Here is a 24,840-nt window from a genome sequence, read left to right as displayed (position 1 = left end):
GATAATCCATTAGATAACACACTCATACACGCACAAATACACACAAACCTGTGAGGTCGCTGAACTTCGTAACACCATACTCAGCCGTGCCCTGATCCAAAGACTGCAGGGTTTCTGCTGTTTTCAGATTCTGCTGGAAAATACGCAGCCGTTTCTGAGCCTCTGAAGGGGTCAACAGGTCAAAAGGATTTATTTAAATTCAGTTTTCAGTTTAAATAAACATGTACATGAGCCTGGGTGTAACGGGTGTAACTTTAAAGCAAAATAATAATATTTTTATTTTAATGCATGTTGGTACACTTGTGATGAAATCAGGGAATAAATTTTAAACACTGCACTAAATACTGCAAAAAAAAAACATTGCTTTTCCTTAATTTTGTACAGCCCTAATAATTATACATTATTATTTAATGTAATAACAATAATGATTACCCTCTTGAGAGATGTATGAGCGGTTGTAAGTGGTCATAAAGTCCTTGAACTTTGTCAGAAGCTCCAGAGATTCCTGATAAAGAACAAAGTAACAGTGTTAAAGTGTTAAAGTCAGGATTGGGTAAAACCCAAAGACTAGTTTGAAAAAGGTTTTGCAGATTAGCAAATTAGCAAAAACTCAAAATGTGGGCTGAGCTAAATGAATGCATCTAAAGTAAATCAGTTTACCTTGGTCGTCTTGTCGCGAGTGAGTGGAACACGCACAATTTTTGTCTCCTTTGGAACTGGGAAATGAAACAGACTGCAGTGAGCGGTCACGCATGATCATGATCAGTCTAAACCTCTATTTTTTTGTGTGAGATTAATGTTCCTGTGTATGTTTCTGTACCAGTCAGTGCTGTGTTGTTTCCTACTTTTTACACTTACATTTTACCTGTTAAACCACTTATGTTTGTAAGCTCTAAAACTGAATTCTGAATGCTGGCCCATATCTTATTTGCTCACTCTCATAACTACATAATGCACATATTCACTAAGTAAATATTACTACAGTACTACATTTGTAGATTAATAACTAATTACCGTCACCTTATATAAGTATAAGTACCCTATATGTATCGTATATGTACTGTGGTTCTGAAAGAGCACAGACCTGCAGGCTGGCATTTCTGCTTCAGCAGGGTGGACTTGTTCTGCCAGGGAATGTCCCACACCTCAAACAAACAAACCTCCGTCTATAGAGAGGGAAGTTATAGGAAAATGAGAAGAATGTCCGGAATATTCTGAGTCTTAACAGTTCTTATCTCCCAAAATTGCATTAAACCACACTTTCAGAAAGGTTTAATGGTTTCATTAAATAAAAATATGGGATTCTAGGAAATAAAGTGTGAAAGGAGAAAAAAACAAACAAACAAAAACAACACATTTCAAATGAGCGCTGAGTATAAACCTACACAGGTTTATCTCCTGAAAATTGTTAGTTTGGGTGAGTAAAGTGCTTCTGTTTATTTACAGTAAGCTTAGATTTCCAGATTTCTACTAAAGCTGGAGCATTAGCATTAGCGGCTAACCACTAGCAGTTAGCGGCTAATGCCACCCGGCAGCACTACACTGAGGAACCCTGAGTGTTCCAGTAAGCCAGGGCGATATTAGCTAGTGGTTTGTCTCACGTAGCTTGTTTTAACACGGTAAACACGCAGGATACAGGCTGATAATAGTCACCTCTGAACAGCGAATGAGCTAGCACTGTGGTTAGTGGCTAATGCTGCTCCAGCAGTGCTAGTTGAGGTTAGCAGCAGGCTACAGGCCAATAATACTCAACACTGAATGGCTAGCGCTTACATACTTAGCGACTAATGCTAATACTGCTCCAGACTTTAAACTGAAACTCCTTTCTAATGCTGTACTTCAGCAAAGTGGCTTTACTGCTCTTTACAACTTGACTGGTAAAATTCATACATAAAATGCACTGAATTAAAAGGTTCACTGACGAATTTTGAGAAATTAAAGGATTTTAAGTGTGCCTTATAGTGCGAAAAATAAGGGTAATTAAACTCTTTAAAACAATATGTTCCAGGCAATAGAAATAAAGTGTGTAAATTCCACTCCCAACATCTTATTAAACTACAGGCCTCAAAAAGGGGTTATCAGCAACAGAAATACAGTATGTACAGTCTTCTCTAAACACACTGTATTATTTTACTACACTCTTAAACAAGGTCTGGCCAATGGTTCTAATTAGAATCACAATAACTAATAAAAAAGTCTGGTGTAAAATAACATTGCTGGATATCGCAATAGCAATGTAAAACATGAAGAATAAAGTTCCTAAATTAATTTAAGCATTCATCTTTTCCCAGACTAAGAGGTAATTGGTTGTGGGGTTCACTTTGAACCTCCATCATAAGCTATTTGACTCTACCTGACTCTATCTGAATCTGCCTTATGTCTAGTTATGTCATATTAGCACAGTCTGCACTGTGAAGAGCTCCCCCTTTTGCTTCACACGGGTAATGTAATATATGTTTGCTGTTATTTATGATGTTATTGCTGCTCTTTCAATGCTATCATGAAAACTTGTGTATCCCAATAACAAAAAATACAATTTAACTTATAGCCATAGTTTTTGTCTATTATGGAGTTCTTATATACTTCAGAGCACTAAAACGTGTTCCACTAGCACCGACTACCACTGTCAAAGATACCTTTCAGTACTACAGAGAACCCTTTTTGCTTACAGTGTAAAAACACAATTGGTGCAAATGACTCTAAATCATTCTACAATTAAGCCCTTCTGTTCTACATGTGCAATCACATGATCCAACACACACACACAGCAAAAACAGAGGAGAGTCATGAGCGGAAAATATTATTAAATCACAAGATCCATGGTCACATGATGACGATGTGTGGTCCTACTGGGATTTTGAGTCTGAAGGCCATCAAAGGAACAACACAAAATCTTTAGATTTGCAGGACATTGTGAAATGTTTGATATGGGAGAGAGATTATAGATTTCACTAGTTAAATAAGGACAGTGAAAAGTGAATCTCAGCTAAAAATTGCAGAAAGAAACACACTCCTCTACCCCATTTTTAAAGGCATTCATGTGATTTATGTTGCCATGTATGAATAAACTGCCTAAATGTAACTAGTTTGTATTGTACAGTGTAAACTAATTATATATAATTAAATTGCAAATAGCTGTATACAGTGTGTACACTTTCTAATTTCAGTGGTAACGGGGGAATCAGAGACTTGACAGGACATTTTTTTTTTTTTGCAATATTTCTGTGGTTGGGGTAGGATTACCATTTGATGGTCTTATGCTCTGATATCACTGTCCATCTGTTAATATACACCATGCAGTAGTTATAAATTATTATCTGACTATTTGTGAGAGTTCTAAACAAATTCACACAAAATTATCAAATTAGCTTAAAGGCATGGAAATTGTGGATGGCAGTTACTAAACCTGTTGTGTTATAGAGCACGGGTGAGTGATGTGGCCCTAAAATTATATCACAATATTTCAGGGTATTTCTGCCAAACAATATTTAGCAAACAACAGGAACTTGCCAAAAAAAGAAAATAACAAATTAAATGATGACAAAAATATATATTGTATTTTTGTATCATAATATTACTATGTTACCATATATTGTGTACAATACAACACGCCACACCCCTAATATAGAGAGTGGTTACATGATAATAACTTAAAATTCCTTACAAAAAATAAACCTGTATTTTAGTGAATTACAGTGAGATTAAGCACAGAGTTGACCTCTCATACATTACTGAGCTTTCAGCTTGCCTCATCAAGCCATACTACTCACCTTCTGTTTGTGCGACTCTGGGAAAAACTCACAATCCTCAGAAACGTGCAGAACGTCAGTCTTCTTACACTGGGTTCTCCCAATCTCTACTGTGATGCTGTATCGTATTCCCTTCACCAACTGCTCAAACACACCAAGAGAGAGAAATAATGTTGAGTAAAAAGAGTAAACACTAAAAAAACTTTAACACTAAAACAGTGCTCTCAGAATTTCAAAATATCATTGTGATTAATCTGATTAAATGTTTTAATTGATTGACATCACTGATATAAAACCACACTGCAGATCTAGCAAACTGTGATCTCGCTCACTGTGGATAGGCCTCATCTGGCCTGTGTCTGTAGGCATGGCTGCGCAAACAGAGCGCAGTATGGAAGTACTTGAACGTGTTTTGACAGTACGGGTTTATCATTACCGCACAGGCACCGAGCTGCGCACCATGTCTGTGTATGTTGTTTACATCGCGAAACTCCACAAATTAACCCTTTATAACATCATATATGAGAAGGTGCTGCACCCAGTGTCCCTGAAATTTGTTTAAAATTAATTTCTACTGTTTTAATGTATGTAGCAGTGGGCCGCTGGTCTCGGTTCCCGCAGTTTAAGCGGATCTGACCTGTTTACTGGCGGAGATGATCCTGCTGACTCTGCGGATGTGCAGGCCGTTAGACGCGACGTTGTACCGCTCCTCCGCGAATCTCACGGCCTTCAGGAGCTCCGGGTCCGTCTCTGAAATGCGCACTGGAGCTCCGGGAGCGCCGGGGACCAGCGGCCGGTCTGAGCCATCCTCCTCCAGAGCCCGAGCCGCGCAGACCACCGCCAGCACCAGCCCTGCGATCAGCTTCAGCTCCATCATGCCCGGCCTTCCGCACAGAGAGGAGAGAGGCTGGGGCAGCGCGGGGTTTTATAAACCGGGCAGACTGTGTTTATTTAAACTGGAGAACAGGGGGAGTTTCTGGCTCAGCGTCAAACAGCGACCTGACCCAGCCGGCTGCCTCAAACACAGAGATAAAGCTCAGATAAACACAGCGCCTCCTGCTCTGATCAAATATGACCGCTGGAGGGCGCGCTTTTACCGTTACACATACAGATCTGGAAAAAAATTAAGAGACCACTTCAGTTTATGAATCCGTTTTTCTGCTTTTGCTATTTATAGGTTTATGTTTGAGTAAAATGTACATTGTTGTTTTATTTTATAAACTACGGACAACATTTCTTTCAAATTTCAAATAAATATATTGTAATTTAGAGCTTTTTTTTGCAGAAAATGAGAAATGGCTGAAATAACAAAAAAGACGCAGAGCTTTCAGACCTCAAATAATGCAAAGAAAACAAGTTCATATTAATAAAGTTTTAAGAGTCCAGAAATCAATATTTGGTGGAATAAGCCTGGTTTTTAATCACAGTTTTCATGCATCTTGGCATGTTCTCCTCCACCAGTCTTACACACTGCTTTTTGTTAACTTTATGCCACTCCTGGTGCAAAGATTCAAGCAGTTCAGCTTGATTTGATGGCTTGTGATCATCCATCTTTCTCTTGATTATATTCCAGAATTTCAATTTGGATAAATCAAAGAAACCTCATCACTTTTAAGTGGTCTTTTTTTTCCAGAGCTGTATATACAGTGGTATAAAAAGTTTGGGCACCCCTGATAATCTTAATGATTCCCCTTTATAAATCATTGGTTCAGACCAGCAATTTTAGTTAAATATATCACATAGCAGACGAACACAGTGACATTTGAAAAGTGAAATAAGGTTCATAGTTTTTACAGAAAGTGTGCAATAGTGGTGTGCCATATCGTATTGAACACAATACTATCGCACATTTTTTAAATATCGTGAACGATATATTTTACCATGAAATATCATATCACCCTCCCCTAATTATCACATCAGGGTTCTACTTTTTAGCTGTTTTAATTTTTCCATTATATATCTACTAGAGACAGATTACATCTGTCCAGTATCATTAATTTTACTTTAAACCTGGATATATGGAGATATTTGGAGTGCATTATTAGTATCATGACGTTCTGGATCATTGACATTTGTTACAAAACTGATAAAAGTTTTATCTTATAGAGAGCCCGGGAGGTGAACCTGTGAACGATTTGCAGTTCGTGCTCACAATTTCTTTATTTTAAGCTTACGATTAGATGGCCGCTAGATGGCGCCATTAACCTACATGATCAACAGTGGGGCTATAAATGTGTCTCTAACGTAGATCTGGATTTTGTTCAACTTTTCCTGCTTTAAACATTATTATTGTGGAATCAAGAAATAGAGCTGTACAGTGGAAGAGATGACGATAACATAATTATTGTGATAGACATACTGCTATACTGAATAAAGCACTCTGTCGTGTGAGAGAAGCACACCTGCTTTAGTTTAGTTACTAAATATTTAATTTCATGAGTTTAAGTGAGATTCTGCATTTACACCGACTTAATTTCTCATTATTCATATGTTCACATCTTCAGTCATGATGCCTGCTTGGGTCATTATAACAATACTGCGTGTTTTCATCCTCAAAACTTTAAAAAAAAATAAGAATTTTTATTCCGTTGACTATTTATCATAATGTATAATGCTTCCAACTAAACTTTTTGGATGGTTTATTGTGACTTTGTTCTGTTTCAAATGTGCATTTTAAGTAAAAAAAAATATTTCAAATATTAATTATCTTAATTATAATAATTATAATTATATTATTATAATTATATTTATAATTAACATTATTATTATCTGTCAATCGTTTTGAAATGTACTTTACAGTGAAGGTTAATGTATTGATTGTATTGTACTTGAAATGATGTGGCAATTCAGAATAAATCTATAAAAATATGGTTACACAGTGATTAAAATAACTATGCTGCAGACACAAAGGTATCACTGTATAAACTGTTTTTTAAAGTCATTGTGTAGAGGCCTAAACTAACCAATAGGAGAATTAAAATATGTTTTTTTAGGTTTTTTTTAGGAGTCGGGAGGCTGATTGTTAGGTTATTTTCGGAGCTATTTTTATGAGGTGGCTGAATTAAGATCATTTTAGGAGCCGGTGGTTCATTTCCGGTCATTTTAGGAGTTGCGTGGCTGGTTTTAAGTCTTTTATCAAGCCGATGGCTGATTTTATTTATTTATTTATTTATTTTACAGCTGTGTGGGTTATTAAGTTTTTTTTCTAGGGGCCGGGTGGCTGATTCCTGATCATTTTATGACCCATGAGGCTGATTTGGGGAATTTTAAAAGCCAGGAGGCTGCTTTAAGGTAATTTTAGATGCCGGTTGTTCCTTTTTAGATAATTTTAGAGTGGTGTGGCTCATTCTAGGGGCCTGTGAGGCCCCCAGCTTTTCCCTTCCAAAACGTGCCACCGGAAGTGTGCTGCTCAGGGATGAGAGGACCATTTGAGCAAAGCTATCCATTCACTTCCATTCATTTCGGGGTGTCTTTGAAACAATAATAAATGTATTTCCGAGCCGTTTTCGATTATGACGCGGCCCATGTTCTTTTTTACAAAGAACGGATTTTCTGCCATTTGATCCATAAGATTAATAATCTGTTCATAGCTTTAGAAAATAACGTTTTTGTACAACTATGCTAACGATGACGTAAAAAAAAACGCGACCCAAAATACCGCGCTGTAATATTTGGAGAAGTTGCTCCTCTTAATTTAAAAGTACAGAGCTGATTGAATTAGAACAGGGTCAAAGTAACCTCTTATTATGCAAATATAATACTACTACTAACAGTTACAATACATTGTATATAGTAAGATAGCAGTAAATAGAAGTAAGATAGACTATGAGAATTATAATGTATAGATATAACCATAATTTATATTACACATTTATTATTATCATTACAGAGTTTCTAAATGCTTGTTATATAGACAAACTATGAATATTCCTCAGTAAATCCGTGGACTAATATTGGGTATCAGTAATTCTAGTCTATATCTGATGTTCATTAAATAAAAGCCCCATTCTGGGACGGAATGGAGCTTTTCTCACTGTGGACTGAATAGGTCTGTGCAGCTCCTAAACAGTACGGTTGTTTGCACGGCACGCGGAAGATTCGCGTCATGCTGGCGCCTGCGCAATCTCTCACTTTCCCGGTTAACGCCCCACGAGAAGTCGATCAGGAAGTGACACGATTGGCCTCACCTGGCTCCGTTGAAATCAGCGGGATGGCTTGTGTCAAATCGGGCAGGGGGTACAGATCGGGGAGTGACAGCTTGGTCCAGTTAATATATACTGTCAATGGGGCCTGTAGAGGATTTTAAGAGCTTTATGCTGTCTTTAGGGGTCGTTCTGCCCTCTACTGGTTAGGAGTAGGAACTACACCTGTACGTCCATGTTTATGTTCCGGAGCGCGCTCAGCTGTTGGCTTGTTTTTGGTCCCCATTTTTATGGTGTAGCATGAATCTATTTTAATTTTCCTGGTAATACGTGTTGGTTAAATGGACGGACAACATCAAGGGAGAGGAAAAAGAGGAAGAGGAGGACGAGGGAACCGAGGCGAGGTGAGTAAATCCCAGGACAAGTGTCTCTGATAACATGCAGTTACTATTTATAGCTAGCTATACTATGTTAACTATCTGAGTTTTTCTCGTTTTAATTCCATCTTTAATCTGTTGTGGTTGATATTTCCCTTCCAGAGCAGAGATGTGCGTCTCTCCAAGTCCATGTCTTACGCTCTGAGACATGGGGCGGGAAAAATGGGACTTCACATGAGCTCAGGTGTGTTTCATTGTGTTGTGTTTTTTAATAAAGAATCTGTGATAAGAAAATTCACTGGTTATTAATGACAGTGTGAATTGTTTCTGTTGTGTTGTTGGTAACAGACGGATTTATATTTGTGGATGAACTTCTTGCTCATCCGCAGTTCAGCTCATTTTCTCTAGAGGATTTAGAGAGAGTGGTGGCCACAAATGACAAGCAACGCTTCAAACTCCACCCTCATTCAGAGAATGGACGCTTGCAGATCCGGGCCAACCAAGGCCATTCTGTGCAGGTACAGGACAAATGTAAATTTTTATTAACTAGCTACTAAAGACAGTGGAGGGTGAGGAAGAGTTTCATGTGCAGCATGCATATACAACTTAGAGAGACCTATTGTATTTCACAAAGTTAAAGGATTTTATCAGAATAATACTTAGCACACTATATTACATCAGAATCACAGTAACAATGTAAGCATGGTAGTGCTGTGCAGTATGGCCAAAAATGCATATCACAGTTTTTTTTTTTTTCCTTCAAAATTCTGACTTTCATGGTATATCACTGTATTGTTGTTGTGATCATTATTATGAAATGTTAAAAACAGGCTTTTATATAGGCTTTAAATGAAGGCTTTGATTACTTTTGGATTTACTTTGTCCCACAAAACATATTACTTATTAACTACAGACCTTAAAAAGAGACACGTTAACAACTTTAACACTGCTTCTTTTTTCAAAACTCATATTTTAAATAGTTCCATAAACACTATAAATAGACCTAAGATACGTAATGTTTAAATATTGAAAGAGATATTTATCAAAATAAAGTAAGTAAGACACAAATGTAATATCAATTTAAAATATATTATTATTCATTGGAGGTATTACAGTATTAAAATCAGTCACAATTCCCTTATTTTCCCAGTTAACAAATGAATTCAATTCATCCTTCAAGCTACAGTATTAATATATTTAAAAGGGCAATATCAGATAAAAACACTCATACAGTGAGGAACAGCAAAAGGAACTCTGTTGCAGTGCTGTTCTGAGTTCTCTGTAGGCAGGACAGCACTAGACAAGCATTTTACCACACAGGGCTGAGTTTCAAGTGCATTAGCTTGTTATGCTAACAGGCTAGTGTATCTGCTTCTTTGGCGATGCTGTTCTGCACAGCGTTCCACAGCAGTATGTGAAAAATGCATACAGGTTTTAAATTCCCCTCTGGTATACCATATGAACCCGTATACCGCCCAGCACTAGTTCATGGTCAATAGTCACATGACAGAATGTGCAATGTCACATAAGGCAAATAAACATACATGTCATGCTACAAATTAAGACAAAAGAAAATAGCATTGGTCTCATTTACCTCATCTGCAAGAGACCCAATATAATTTATTTCAGTCTTCGATTCACAGCATCTTTTGATCCTAAATGAATAAAGATATATATATATATATAGGCGTGACTCTTGACATGATGGTACATTTTTCAAGATTTATCTTTATTTTGTAACAAAATAAAAGTTACTTTGTTCTGTGTTACATGTGCCTTGTTCAGGTTGAAGATCTTGAGTTGAGAGCAGTGGCTCTGGATGCTCCAGACTGTCCACAGGAGGCTGTTCATGGCTCCTATGTGAAACACTGGGCCTCTATACGCAGTCAGGGGCTGAGCAGAATGAACAGAACACACATACACTTGGCACCAGGGCTGCCTGGAGATAGCCAAGTTATCAGTGGTAGGAGAAACTAAAGTAAATGATTTGATTATTTGTTATACACTACTCTCCAAAAGTGTTGAAATAGTGAAGCCAATCTATTATTTCAGCTGCAGACTGAAAATATTTGGGTTTAATATTTAAAAATGAATATGATATGAAAGATCAACATTTCACCTTTTATTTCCTGGTATTTATATTTGAAGCTAATGCACACTTCAGAAGTTATCACATTTTGTCTGAACCCATCCATTTTTCTTGTATGCAAAAGTAAATGTCTAGTATTAGTTAAGAAATCTAATGGATTGACAGAACATTTTCTCTTTTGCCAGGTATGAGACAGAATTGTGATCTAGCAGTGTACATCAATGTTCCAAAAGCCCTCTCAGGTAAAAAAAAAATAAATAAATAAAAATTCTTCTGAAGCCTCCTTAACCCTGATCTTCTGGTAAATTGATACAGCTATTCTGGATTATTTCTGTGTTTTTAGATGGAATTGAATTCTACTGGTCAGAAAACGGAGTGTTGTTGACGCCAGGTGACAAAGAGGGGCTGTTATTGCCCAGATATTTCTCCCGTGCCCAAAGACTTAAACCGTCACGTAAGCACAGCCACTTTTACTTGCTGTATAACACAATTACAGCACAAACTGAAAGAGGAATTGGTCAGTATCAGAATCACTCACTGGTTGTCTTTTTATTTCAGCGTGTGAACTTGAACTGCAGTAGCTGATGTACAGGATTCCACTCAGAGCTGAAGACAACAAAACCTTGTTGAGCTGAACAGAAGCTATCAGACAGGAGGCAGACACTAACTGTGGTCTGGTTAACGGAAGACTGTGTGATGTTGAACAGAGATAAGGATGTTTCTCTGTGATAATACCAGACAATACGGGTCAGTGAAACAGATCGTCTGTTGGAATGATAGCCAGTGGTTTCCTCAACTGTCACTTAATGTAAAATACAGTAGCAGTTCAAAGCCAGGCTAGTTCAGTAAGCAGAATTGAAAGCCGGTTGAGAAGCAGTGTGAACACTAGAAAAAATACTATGTTTTTAAGTCTTTACCAAACTAAACATTTGCTCCTGTATTAGTATTGATATTTACATTTAAATAGCATAAACCTGCCAGTCAGAGAAAATGCATGAAGTTTGAGCAACAAAGATTGAGCAGCCATTCAAACACAGAAATAAAAGGACATCAACAAAAAAATTTCATCAAAATGTTATGTAATTTTCAGTTTAAATACTTCTGTATTATTCTGCTCATCTCTTTTGTAATATAACAAAATACAACTGAAAACAAAAAACAGCAGTACTTATATTACTTGGTCTTGAATAAACATCCACATCCACTGCAGCCTTTCAGGAATGTCACCACTTCCATCATCAAGCTGAAACAACTTTTTATATAATTAAAGACATAGGATCTAGCCACAAATAATACTAATACTTTCAAAGATTTTGTTAGTCCTGCTGCTGGAGTATAAGTGCTCAGGATCATCCAGCCTGTGCCGGTCAGAGAGCTTCATGACCACCAGTGAGTTTGTGGAAAAGCTCTTCGTTCAGGGTGTCACTGGGCTGTCTTGAGCGTGTTGACATGAAGATGTAGCCACCAATGTACTCATGCACTACCTTACAGTCTGCAGTTACACAACCGAAGGCTATATTGATGTTGCCATCAAATTCAATAGCCACCTGTTATAGTCAAACAACAGAAAAGAAATCATTATCAGTAATAGTCAGCAGAGGCAATTGTAGGATTACAGTTTTAGGGGTGCTAAAGTCATTTGCATAGAACCATTCTGTATAATTTTGTCAATCATTTTGCAATCTACTTAAAGTAGCAAAAACAACAATCATAAGCATTCAAAGGTCACATGGTTCCACATGTGTGGTATTGATATCTGAACATTTTATAAGAAAGCTTTTGACCAACCTGTCGTATGTCCCAGTTGACGTTCCACTGTCTCATGTGGTTGTAGCGCCAGGTCTTCACTACATCCCCCACTCCCAGGTCAATTCGGATTAGGCGATTGTTTGCAATACCCAAGACCTCATCTTTACGGCTTCCCTTAAACCTGAAAGGCCAGTGGTGGACACAGCAGATCATAATTTCGTTTTATGATGCATTCACTACTGTTCTGTACTGTTAGAAACAATGAAGAAAACCACTGGATTACAATTTTAGCCAAATGTATGTAGCCATTTTTCTTAAAGATTCTAAGTGTTAAAATGATCTCAACTAGTTAAGTGAGTGTTCATTGTTATACTTGCTCAACTATTTAGGAATTGCTTTTGAACTAAAATGTTTTTGTGAAACCTAGCCCTTCTGCTGTAAATCCTGAAAGAGGAACTCTCTGGAGGTCTGTCTTCTTGCACTTTAAAGCTTTTTCTGCTCAAGCAGAAAATCATAAAAAAAATGATTAAACTGTGCTCGACTCTTTCCCACACCCTCGGCAGTAAAGATTAGATTCTCTGCCCAAACCCGACCTGAAGCCCGACCCGAACTCGGCCGAGATTTCCCACCTCATTCCTCGGGCCAGATTGGGTCGGGCTCCAGAAAATAGTCTGAGTTGTAGGCATCTGTTTTTTAATTATATTTTTATTTTATATAAAGTTTTAAAAAGTTTTGAAGTTTTTTAGAGTTTGTTTATGTGTTTCTCAGATTGAGCTCTCTGATGTAATGTGTAAAAACTAGTAAACCCCACTATAAAAACGAATTAAAACTAACTGAATTGGAGGAGAAAAGTAAAAACTAAATCAAATTAAACTATAAAATAAAAAAAATAAAAAATAAAATTTCAAAACTATTATAACCTTGTAAGTTACAAGTTAAAATGTTTAAAGAAAGTTGCACCAGTTAGAATGTTATAATCGTGCAGTTCTGGCCGCAGGTGAGATCCTCAATTTGTCTGTGTTTGACTTGCAGTGCTGTGCAACATTTTTATGAAATAATAGATGCTTCTTCAGTGTTTCAGTGTTAATTAACATCATTCTACATCATTCAACAGATTTCGCTCATTCAAACAGCCTGAAAAACAGCCAGTTTTTGGATCGGGCTTGGGCTCATAATAACAGTTTATGGGTTGGGTCTTGTTTGAATAAAATGCAGTAGCTTCAAAGCCAGAAGAAGCAGAAGTGTAAGAATGAAAAAACAAGAGTTTGTAAAAACACTGGAGGATGAAATAAGCATGAGACTGTCTTACCTGACCATGAAATAGGAAATGCCAAAGTCAGGCAGGGACTGCCACATCTGGAGGAACTTCAGAATTGCTGCCGTCATAGAAAGTTGAGCCACGTTCTGGTAGGCCTCCAGGATACGAGGGGTTAACTGCAATATAGCAGATAAACAGGAAACATTTGAATACCTAGTAAGAATATTTTTTGGTCATTTGTATAACTACATGTCCAAATGTTTGTGGACACTCTTCTAAAGACTGCTTTCAGCAACTTTAATTGGGACCGTGTTCTCTGGAAAGACTGTTCTCTATTCTTTTGGGATAAGTTGGGGTTTTGATCATGCAACATCTTGACCTCACTAAATCTCTTGTTGCTGAATGCAAACAAATCCTATTCCTCATGCTGCAATATTTAGCAGACAGTGTTGCATGGACATTTACTCCCAACAAAAGGAGGCAAAACTATTTTTTAATATTCTAATATAATTTGAAAAGGAACAATAAATGAGCCGATGTCCCAATACTTTTGTCTATATAATGTTTGATGTCATTTCGATAGTTCCGAGAGTGTGGGTTAACATAGAATGCCTTGGGGTTTCGAGGTTGATTTTATGAGGTGTGGTATTTGTTTAAACAGTACTTTAATCACTGTTTTATTAGTATTTATATATTATTATTTGAACCCACATATGGTTGCACCGTACCTGCTTGACTTTGTATTTTTTGGTGTAGCGAGGCGAAACAAGGCTCTGTGTGTTGATGCTGTCGTCAGTCTGTGGAGTTGAGGAAGACGAGTTACTGCGCTGCATGGAAAGAAACATCTGGATGTTCTTCACCTCACTCTGGTAGGAGCTGTCCAGCAGGGTCAGTCCTTTAGAGGCCAGTTTACAGGCAGCCATCCATTCTGCATATTGCTTTTCCTAGATAAAGGTAAAAGAAGATAAAATAATAAGAGTAATGAACAAGAGTATTTGAAAATATGAATTTGATAATTCTATAAAGTAAATTAAAGTTTCACAAATACAATAACATGCCAAATGGCATGTACAAGAACTAGCATTGTGTTTCACATAAGCTAAAGGACTGTGGGATGTGTGTGTGGGGTCTACTGTGCTTTGGGTGTGGTAATGCCTTTTATGATGTATTTTTATTAAACATGATGTGATACTGTTGATCAGGAAATGTTAAATGCTGACTCTGACTACAGAAATAGAATGTTCCTCCATCTAACACTCAATACCCACCCTTTGCTCCAACTTTCATAATTCTTATCATTTGTCACTTATTAGTATCCAGTGTTTAAACCACATTACAAGACTTATACTGGTGTGTGCATTCAGTAATATTATAATTTATCCTGCTAGCCCTTTTGGCATGAACATGTACATGACATGAATGACTTTTAAGTTGGTCCAAAACAGATCTTAATTAATGCCATTAATCTATAGAATACAATGCAATTCCTTAAATTCTTTTTCAGATGCTTTATAATAATCACCCTCTAAATGTTACTTACATTCTCACATCGCAGATAGACCTCATTCATGCCCTCCGGCACTGGGATCAGGAGTCTGATACAGAATTTCTGTCCTGCTAGATTTACATCAGGAGCCACCTCACAGCCTGCAGGGTCACACAGTCCAACAACACACAGTCCAACAACATTAAATCATATAAACAAACATTCACCTGCAGTTGTAATTCAACCAATTAGTAATGGAATAAAGAATATATATTTAACACAGGTTTATTGTGTCCACCAAAAAGGAAGGTGTATGTCATACAAAAGCTAAACTGAATCATATTTAATGTTGAGTTCTGTTTTTGTCTTGCTGAAAACAACCAACAAATCCTTGAGTGGAGGCTCTGTGGTCAGCATCAAGATCAATGGTTTGTTTTCACACATCCAGAGGACCTGGGACCATGGCGACAGGTGCAATTTCTTATGAAGCCAGATCATCTTTGGTCTACATTACAGGCACTAATGAGGTCCTGAACCCAGCGGTCCTACCTTTTCTAAACGCACACTCTGGTGTGGCTCTGGTAAACAGTACAGTGCTCATGCCTTGAAGACACAGATCTTATGCCATGTTATGCCAGTCACATCACCAGACCTATCCCAAATTAAAAATGTGTTTAATGCTATTTGACACACTATTAACACTTCATCCCTACTGCAAAATCAGCTTGAATGTTTATGCTGCAAGAGCCGGATTATCACAAGACATCATAAGGAACCACTACAACTCCATGTCTTGTCTCATCAATACACACTGCATGTTTTCAGTTGGCGTTTGAAACTGAGAGGACCAGCACAACAGTTTTGACCTGTTTTGACCTATAACAAATGGCTGGCTACTAGTTCTGGCACATTTGCAATATATTCACGCTTACGCGTTTATTGTGTTTATTAGGGAAATTTATCTTTTATATTAAATGTATTAGATTTTTTTCCAGTGCAATTTGTAGGTTCACAGTATACACACCACTCTCTGCCATTACTGCCTAGAAAGCATACAAGTTGTGAACCAGTTTTGGGCCAACACACCATTGTGGAATGAATGCCACTACTACACTGGCTATAAACATGCATGTTGTACATATTTATAATATGTACAATAATATGTATATATATATATATATATATATATATATATATATATATATATATATATATATATACAACATGCATGTTTATAGCCAGTGTAGTACACCCAAAAAGGTCCTATGGTGGTCTTCTACTATCAGTGGGGAAGTTCACCTAAAAGCAGTAAATGTGTTTTAGGTGATTGTTGTATAAAGACTCCAACCAGGAAGTTCTATTCCCTCACACACTTACACTGCATGAGGGCCTGTGTTTAAAAGACTGAATAATCTGCGCAATCTGAGCAAGCTGGTGTCACGATTATGCTTTCAAACCTCGACCACCCAAAAAGGTCCTGTGGTGGTCTTTTTCTATCAGTGAGGGGGGAGTAGAGGGGACTGATAAATAGACCAACAACTAGTGAGCTTTAGTCACTTGCTGTAAACCAACAAGGGGCACCTACTGTAAATGGTAAGTGTTTCTGGTAAAATGTTCAGTGAATCATCTGCATACACAACGTCATACAACCTGACGCCAATGACTCTGCTTTGGTTTTAGCCACATGACCACAACTGTGTAAACCCTTCACACATTTTACAAGTGCAGTGCAAAACAGGAACACACTGAGCAAAGTGTTTTAGTCCACTTCATATGAGACTCTTAAGTCTTTTGCTAATCTGGTGCTTTATATTGTAGGCCATAGTTTACATCACATTGAGTCTGGTAATGTGTGAATGTGATACTACCTTTCAGATTCAGTTGCTGGATTGGCTCTCCGTATCGGTCCTCAAAACTTTTGTAATAGAAGATAGATGTGTCCTGAAACTTAAACCAGTACTGTTTGTAGTCCCTCAGAGTTAGTCTTTTGGGTCTAAACAGCAAAACAAAGACAAGATGTTTTAGACATATGGTAGACAATAACCAAGTATATGTAAATTTGTTACCTTTTTGCATACTTTTCCATTTTAGTGTATTAATAATGTCAAATATCCATTTTTACTCTATATATATAGTTTTTAGATCTAAAGGGAGGACATATACTTTTACTTTAGTAATGGGTATCTCTACATTAACATAAGTACATGGTTTGTGTACTGTTTTAATATTTCTCAGGGAGAAAAAAAATCTGTAACCATGTCTGAGAAATGGTCCTTACCGAAACATTTTCAGGTATCCATTCAGTTCTGGAGCAGTCATGTTACTCTGTATCAAAAAATCATAGTCATTTAAAGAGTGCGGACAAAATACACAAAAAAAAAACATTTCAGAATCTAAATTAATTACAGTAGCTATCCAAACTGTCTCACAATTATGTGTGCAGCTATTCAGCTTTACCCGAAGTAACTAACAGAATGCAACACGCACTGAAAGAAATGTAATACACATCATGCTTTCAAATAGCTCAGAATAGGTGTGGTCATTCTCATAGCTGCTTGGTAAAATCATTTGGTAGCTAGTTGCTTCGGACAAAATGACTATAGTTATGGGTGATAAACTAACAGCACAGGATGTTTTTACACCAATCTTATTAGGTCCAAACCTTAAGATTTTCACCTTGGTTTAAAAGGTGAAATTTGAGATGGTCTCATTCCAGTTCAACTGAACCATGGTTTAGTTAGTTTTCAGTGTGTGAAACACTTTTCCGATAGTCCAGACTTTTAAACAAATTACGTCAAGTTGAGGCAGGCTGTAATCTCTCCTTAATAAACAATAGAAGAAGAAAAAGAACAAGTGTTTGGCAAAAACCGACTCCTCTTTGCGTGTACATGCAGTATGCACAAGTATAGGTGCTGATTACAGATGATGCTAGTGATTTTTGTGTCTTCTGTAACTGTAGATTAATCTTTATCTATAAACAGAAAAGTAAGTTACTAAGAGTAATCTGTTACAGTGATTCTGGTGTACTGTATATGCATTACTGGCTGACACAGCACAACATCTGAAAAGTCAGTTTACCCTACTGACAACACGCCCACGTTCCTACACATGCCCTTCTACAAACCCAACAATGTCTGCCACATAGGTGATGATAACAGGATGTATGTAGAGAAGTTCTTTTGTACTCTCACTAAAATGTGAGCGTAACCAGTGTGAAACCAAAACTAAACAGATCAAATGCATACATGAACGTGAACGTTTTGACACAATCAAAACCTTTTTTTTAATCTCCTGTACAGCTAGCATTTTGGAGAATGTTTTAGCCTGACAGTGAAATCATACTGTGTGTGTTTGTGTTGGTGTGAGTTTTGGACTCACCAGTAAATCAGAGTTGTTATTGTCTCCTACCATCTTGACCTCTAAGGACTTCAGGGCAGAATCCAGGTCCTCCATGCCCTGGCATGAGCCTACTTCCTGTGTCTGAGATAGCTTGCCTATGTGGTACTGAGAAAAGATGAGATTATTTGTTAGGCCTGTTATTTGAAGAAGTCCAGCAATGCAAGAAGTATTCAGGTCAGAATATTCAGATTCAGAATGGTCAGATTTTAGACTAATGAAAAGAAGTATTGAATATGCTTATTTATTTGACTTAAATAAAACTAATTTACAGAATATTCTGTAGTTTGGTGTAAAAATAAACCATGCATAGAAGTGCTGTATAAATAGTTTCTCATATAGGAAAAAGAGGAACAGAAAGTAACCTGTCCTTTCATTTTTAAATGTATTAATATAGTGTTTTTCACAGTGATTGTTGTCACAATACAGGTTTACATAGATCCAGGTCTGAGCCTCTTTTGAGTTGGCCAATAATGAGAGGGGACAGAAAAGAGAACCCTAACATATCTTATCCAAAATCTAATCTGTGCATATTTTTTATATAAATAAAACACATTACGTTAATGATGCTTTAGCCGAAAGTGAGCACTGGAACTGTAATGTATTGAAATGCACAGAAAATGGTAAGTTTCTGAATAAAATATACCTGCAGGGCTCCGAACAGCATCATCTCCTCCTCTGTGCAGTCATTGTCCTCCAGCAGGATTGCCCAGCGTGCCTGTTCATACAGCTGCGTCATACGCACCGCATCATACTGAAAGAGGTGGAGGTAATTTGAACCAGGGAAGAGGAAGAGTCGAAGGCTTTTTAAAGCTATGCTACTGAATGTTACTGCACAAAAATGGTTACAAATGATTTGCCCAATGCGTGATACATTATGAAAGTTTAAAAAGATGAAAAACATTGCTACAATACAATCATATTTTCCACTCACTATTCTACCATCATTACCATGACATATATAAACTTTACATTGATACTGTACATTGGTTTTTTTTGATAGTAAATAAAATAAATGTATTTGTGTTTTAAACATCTTAACCCTGGTTTCTATCACTGCTAATCAAATCAGAGTTTGCAGAGACTACATTGAGTCATTTTAAACCACTCTAAATTAGGACAGGCCAAAATATATTGTTCTAGGATTGCCATCTGAATGCATGCTGATTAATAATCAGATTGCAGAACAAGGAATGTCAGAAACAATGTTAAATTTAATCAAGCATGACATGCTACATATCTGGGGCTTGAAACAGAAGGAAAATCCCAAGCATTTAATTTTTTCCCGACAGATCATATCTGACTAATATCGTTTATTCTATTAATTTAATTATTTGCATTTTTATGACTTCTGGTGAAAGTTTTTGTATTTGCAATATACAACAAAGAAAAATAGCAATGCCCAGCTCAAAATCAGTAGAATTGTTCTTTAAAGTATGATCTGTGTTTATTCAGTGTGTGTGTGGAGGTAAGCTCTACATAGCCACAGAAAAGCTTCCAATCAGACTAATATACACACCTTGGGTTCCACATCATGAAAGGTGTAGTATTTGAAGCGAAGCCACAGCTTGTCGTTCTCCTGTATTCCCTGCTGCATGAGTGAGCGTGATGAATCCAGCCACCTGTGAGTATGAGACAGAGGATAATCACACTTCAAGACACAGATATTTAATTAAAATTTAGGTCCAGTTAGGCTACGTTCACATTACCTGGCTGAAGTGACTCTATTTTTGCTCACTGTGGTTCAGATCTAATTTTTTTTATGACTGTTTTTTCTAATTAGATCTAAGTCACTTTCATATGTGGTCCTAAATCGGATACATATCCGATCCATGGACATGCGACATGAATGTGAACGGTCAAATCTGAATTCATGCATCTTTTTGTTTTTACGCATGCACTACTTGATTCTCTCTCTCTCTCGACCTGAACACGTACTTCAGGAGAGCTGTTTGCTCTTCACTCCAGCAAAAGATGCTCCACATGTGAGCTGCTAACGCATCCATTTCACCTTTGTAAAGCTACTCTATACATTACACGCAGAAACAGGTCACTTACATTTGTGAATGTGAACCGTCAAGACAGCCAAATCCGATCTGAGCAAAAAATTGGATTTAAGCAATGTGTAATGTGAAGGTAGCCTTAGAGGACATTTCCTTAAGCCAAAGTTTTTATTTTGTATTATGATTCAGTTTCTTATCTGGTACATTGAAGCGGCCTGGTAGTTATGTTAACAGTTTAGGTCCACTTTATAATTAATAGAACATACCACATAACTTACTTGCTTTCTTCTAGGATTGCATAAGACATAACATGTTTATCACGATTAGAGGTTTATGTGCTTTTATGTGCAATATGTAGACTTGGTGTTCTTTACTTGTACCTGCTATGAATGTGTGTTTTGTCCACTTTGCTTGCCGGCCGGTAGAGTTTAGCAATGGTCTCAGGAGGAGGTGAAGGCTGGCAGACAGAAAGCATCCTATAGACAAACTCAGTTTTCGGAGAGTCAGCGAAATGAGCAGGCATGCCATTGTAAAGAGTTGGCACTGATACTGAAGACAGAGAAAGTTTAGAATTAGACTCATTAGAGCTGGTTTCTGGTGGTTGTCCAACCATCTCATTAAACTATATAATAATTAATGGCATATACATGCAAAGTACACTACCAGGGATGAAATTATTTTAAAATACCGTCATTTTAAAATACCTGAGGTCAGGGGAACATCTGTGAGGTCATACTCGTCCTCTGCAGAATCCTTATCTTTCTTTTTCTTTTTTTCCTCCACAGGCCGTAACAGAGACAGTTCCTCTGGATGGCGGATGTCTGTCAAAAAAGAAAAAATACAGGTAATACAGATAGTAATATATAAAGATTTTACACTTGTCTTTTTAAAAATACAACAGCTTCACTATAATATGTTTATTTAATATATTTGTAAAATTGTATTGTAAAATTTTAAGATGGTATTCTTTGAACATCTAACATATTTTATTTATTATATGTCATTTTTATATATTAATATTTTCTGCTGGTTTATTGAAAATAGCTGTTTTAATAGTAAATTAAATGTTAGGTTGGTGACAAAAAGCACTGAAACAGTTTTTCAATTAAACCAAACTTCAATGAATCCCATTTGTTTTGAACCAACATGAAGATCAGAGCACAAAATTCAAGCTTAGATGGGGATCTAAGTTTAAGGCAGATATATTAACTATAGTGTGGGATTATCGTTATAGTGTGGCACACTCACTCAAGACCCTGCAGATTCCCTGAACCGTGCGAAAGACTGAGCTGGAGAAGCACGCGCGGAGCCGAAGGGTGACCCCATTAGGAAGGCCCAGACGCAGGGGCTTGTGCTGGGGGGAGAAAATGAGGCGAGCATCTGCATGAATCCCATATTTCTCCAGAGTCCAGGAAGTCCGCAAGAGCCACTGCTGCTTCTGCTCCCACCACAGACCATGATCTGACCAGTCCCGCTGCAAATCTGACAATCAACAGGAGATACAGGTTATATGAATGTTTTTTCTGTGTTACAGGAATGAATGTATATTAAGAAATTAATTCAATTTTAATTAAAGTTGACCAAATAAGGCATGAAATAAAAGTCAAAGTAAATATAAGAAATGCTGCCTTTTTATATCTGACTTTCCCATTTTGTGCCAACATCCTCTGATAAAAGGTTACTTTATACACAATCTTAATTTAGCATTTTTTGTGTGTTGTTTTTTCCTGAGGTCAAACACTTACTTATCTTTTCCACAACTTGGAAAATGACTCCTCCTATATGGAGATCTGAGGTGACACTGATTTTGAGGGGTGGGGCTTCAGGGCCCATGTCCTCTACTATAACTGACAGATCCCACGCTGCCATTCTGATCTCACAGAAAGAGAAAAAGAGGTAAGAATGAGAGAAAGAGAGCGAGACAGAGACTGATGAAAATGCATATGACTTCGCCAAATTAACTTAGAGGTTCATTATATCACTATTTATCATACAGTCTCACTTATAACAGAAGTAATTCTATTTAATGTTACTTAACCCCTTTTTTATATTAACTCACCTGCCAAGGAGGCGATTTTTTCTTTACACCATTATATAACTAAATGGGTTAATGTGATGGGAACAAGTATAATTAGGGGGCTTCCAATCAAAACAAGGGAGGCCAGTTTTGGATACCAAAACGTATCCTAGCAGACTAAACATACTTGGGGAGGTATGGAGAGATTGGTAAATTGGGATCTGATCCACTTTGAATTAGGTCTTTAAGATATAAGATATACTGGTGTTATATGTTATATTTGACCAAATTGACCAACATCCCTGTTGCTCAAGACATATGTTCTGAAACTATGACTAGAGTGCTCTCTATCACATGCTAACCGTGTGCTAAAGCACACACACTCACACACACATCACCAACACCACCCTTATCCTCCCTATGTGTGTGACAGTGCTATTCCGTGGCTTGTCAAGTTCACAGTGATGAATGCTTCCCATTTTTGCCCAATCTCTCAGAACCATGTTTCCTCTTTCAGTTCAACATTTACAGCCTCTCTTAACCTTATATACACTGAACTGTGTAGACCACTGGATGTATCTCTACATATGATCTAAATTAGATAATATATTGACATTATCTAAATTAGTCTAACTGATAATTGTGTCTAGAACACTACATGAACACATTTATAAGAACTAAACAGATTGCAGAAGTAGGCCTGCTTTCAAAGTATCTGATTATCTGCTGCCATTATTTATGGACTGGTCAACCTTACAGAAAAATGCAAGAAATGCCCTTTACCTCTTACATAAATCAACAAGAATTCGTACACAGACCAGTACAAATGCACTAATTACTTGGAATAAACTCATGTTTCACATAAATTCTAGTTTCTAGATCATAACTTTTTGAATAATGTTGAATAAAACCATTTGTATTTATTTTTTTATTATAGTGGTTTACCATATGCCACCATTGCTATTGGGATATTGTATGTCATGTTGTCCATCATGTAAAACATTTATATTTTAAATAATAAATATAACATAATATATATAATAGATTGTTTAAGTATTGATAACAATATCACGTGAATGTGAGAGTGTAAATTAGTACATCCCTGTAAATCACTCAGTATAAATTAACCATACTTACAGATGAAAACAAATATAAACATAATTATAAACATAAATACCTTTTCTGCCTTTCACTGGGCGCGCTGCTGGATGGTGTCCTCCCTTTTTCAGAGTGTCATCTATGTGACCCTATACCCCCGTCTCTGACTCGCTTCAGCCCAAGGTGTGGTTAACTGCATGTAGGCGTAGTTGTGTGAAATAGTGGGTTTTTTCTTTTTTCTTTTTTTGTCAACTTCCGCATAACAGAACAGTGTAACCACAATTTAAGTGGGTGTGTGCTCATGTCAGGGGCTTTTAACATATATATAAGAATTGTACTTCAAGATATACCTTAAAAGGATAAATTATTTTAGCAGTTCTATTATTTACTTTAAATGGAGCTTGGGCAGCTGAGGAACACTGAAAGATCAGTTCTTTTGACCTGAGTGGCTGAACCAGTGTATATTAGGCCTAAACAATATTGAGCCAAATTAGCAAATATGGATTTAATAACTATATGTCCTAAACTGTTGAAATCTGCTGACTACACAGTAACAAAGTGGTCAAAAGTGATATTTGCAGATGTGTATTCTATTATCAATGTGGTCTGTATTCTATTATTAGTGGTCTGATGTTCCTTTTGAGTAATATGTGCACAAAAATGTAACATATCAAAACAAAATAAGAAATCCAGCAAATATTGTTTTCTCATTATTACCTTACTAAATCATTACTTTGAGATACTATCTCATTATTTTGAGATACTAAGTCGTTATTTTGAAATTTGAATTCCTTATTTTGAGATGCTATCAATTTATTGTAAGATACTAAGTCTTTACTTTGATATACTAAGTTATTTTTCTAAGCTATTTTACTACGTTATTTTTCTTTCTCATTATGAAGTAAATTGCTATCCTATTATTTTTCAGAAACTAAGTCATTATTTTGAGAAGTAAGCAAAAAACATCTTGAAATTATAAGGATGTACATTTACTTCTTAACACAATATTTAGAATCAGAATGGTCTATAGTGAAATCAGGGGAAAGCTGTCTGCAGGCAAATAGTACATGTTGGTCACTTTTGTAAAAGAAGGAGTAAAAGTGACACTATGCTCTCCTCTAATAGCATGTGGTCATCACAGAAATCTCTGTATTGCTGTATAGATTACTGTACACTACCTTAAACTGGGATTATTTGGACGTTGTGATGTGCACATCACACAAGCCATTGAAGACATGGCTAACACCATACACACTCTTTCCCCTGAACTGCTTTAATCCTGTTGTCTTATGCAAATATGTATGTGTATAATGGCTGCTCATAACTTCATTTTAGATTTTTCTTCTGAAAAATGAAAAAAATCAATAGGTTATAAAACACTGAGCTTACTTTCTCATGTGAATCGGCGTTGCTAACTAATCAACTTTAAAATGCACACAATCCTTTCACTTCTAATTCTTAAAATAAAGTCATTTC

At 36.7% G+C, this 24,840-nt stretch overlaps 3 protein-coding genes across 4 annotated transcripts in view; 1 reads left to right on the top strand and 2 right to left on the bottom strand.

Moving 5' to 3' along the window:
- Positions 1–7,955, bottom strand: part of ctsf (cathepsin F) — a 14,412-nt gene extending 6,457 nt beyond the window's left edge. The window contains exons 1-7 of the mRNA XM_022684070.2: positions 7,937–7,955; positions 4,387–4,761; positions 3,771–3,890; positions 1,085–1,166; positions 661–716; positions 433–505; positions 49–162 (exon numbers count right to left, since the gene is read on the bottom strand). Coding sequence (XP_022539791.2) covers positions 49–162; positions 433–505; positions 661–716; positions 1,085–1,166; positions 3,771–3,890; positions 4,387–4,626 — 685 coding nt within the window. The 5' untranslated portion in view covers positions 4,627–4,761; positions 7,937–7,955. The remainder of the gene's footprint in view (positions 1–48; positions 163–432; positions 506–660; positions 717–1,084; positions 1,167–3,770; positions 3,891–4,386; positions 4,762–7,936) is intronic.
- trpt1 (tRNA phosphotransferase 1) lies at positions 7,921–13,181 on the top strand. The gene is made up of 7 exons (XM_007246394.4): positions 7,921–8,295; positions 8,431–8,512; positions 8,617–8,786; positions 10,054–10,231; positions 10,543–10,599; positions 10,701–10,811; positions 10,916–13,181. Exons 1-7 carry the CDS (start codon positions 8,233–8,235, stop codon positions 10,936–10,938), a joined length of 684 nt encoding a protein of 227 aa, XP_007246456.1. The 5' UTR covers positions 7,921–8,232; the 3' UTR covers positions 10,939–13,181.
- Positions 11,420–24,840, bottom strand: fermt3b (FERM domain containing kindlin 3b). Of its 2 annotated transcripts, XM_007246393.4 has the most exons (15): positions 23,444–24,840; positions 21,995–22,119; positions 21,498–21,731; positions 20,954–21,070; positions 20,630–20,798; positions 19,766–19,868; positions 18,893–19,000; positions 18,229–18,354; positions 17,129–17,175; positions 16,719–16,843; positions 14,905–15,011; positions 14,093–14,308; positions 13,416–13,540; positions 12,146–12,287; positions 11,420–11,904 (listed from the first exon to the last, which is right to left on the bottom strand). In XM_007246393.4, exons 2-15 carry the CDS (start codon positions 22,116–22,118, stop codon positions 11,725–11,727), a joined length of 1,923 nt encoding a protein of 640 aa, XP_007246455.3. In that variant the 5' UTR covers position 22,119; positions 23,444–24,840; the 3' UTR covers positions 11,420–11,724. The 2 variants fall into 2 exon arrangements, with proteins under 2 accessions (XP_007246455.3, XP_007246454.3); XM_007246392.4 differs by lacking the exon at positions 23,444–24,840 and having other exon boundaries at positions 21,995–23,285.

Source organism: Astyanax mexicanus, chromosome 10 (assembly GCF_023375975.1).
Source record: "Astyanax mexicanus isolate ESR-SI-001 chromosome 10, AstMex3_surface, whole genome shotgun sequence".
NCBI lineage: Eukaryota > Metazoa > Chordata > Actinopteri > Characiformes > Acestrorhamphidae > Astyanax > Astyanax mexicanus.
Note: the sequence above shows the minus strand (reverse complement) of the source record. Positions and strands in the feature narration are given on the sequence as shown.

What these genes read in the sequence shown, in the direction of transcription:
- trpt1 (XM_007246394.4), top strand. Translation starts at nt 8,233, where the DNA reads ATGGACGGACAACATCAAGGGAGAGGAAAAAGAGGAAGAGGAGGACGA. An exon ending in GACGAGGGAACCGAGGCGAG is followed by an intron (nt 8,296 to 8,430) that starts GTGAGTAAATCC and finishes TTTCCCTTCCAG; the next exon opens with AGCAGAGATGTGCGTCTCTC. An exon ending in ACCAAGGCCATTCTGTGCAG is followed by an intron (nt 8,787 to 10,053) that starts GTACAGGACAAA and finishes TGCCTTGTTCAG; the next exon opens with GTTGAAGATCTTGAGTTGAG.
- fermt3b (XM_007246393.4), bottom strand. Translation starts at nt 22,118, where the DNA reads ATGGCAGCGTGGGATCTGTCAGTTATAGTAGAGGACATGGGCCCTGAA. An exon ending in GGGAATCTGCAGGGTCTTGA is followed by an intron (nt 21,071 to 21,497) that starts GTGAGTGTGCCA and finishes CTTTTTTGACAG; the next exon opens with ACATCCGCCATCCAGAGGAA. An exon ending in TTCATGATGTGGAACCCAAG is followed by an intron (nt 19,001 to 19,765) that starts GTGTGTATATTA and finishes CACCTCTTTCAG; the next exon opens with TATGATGCGGTGCGTATGAC.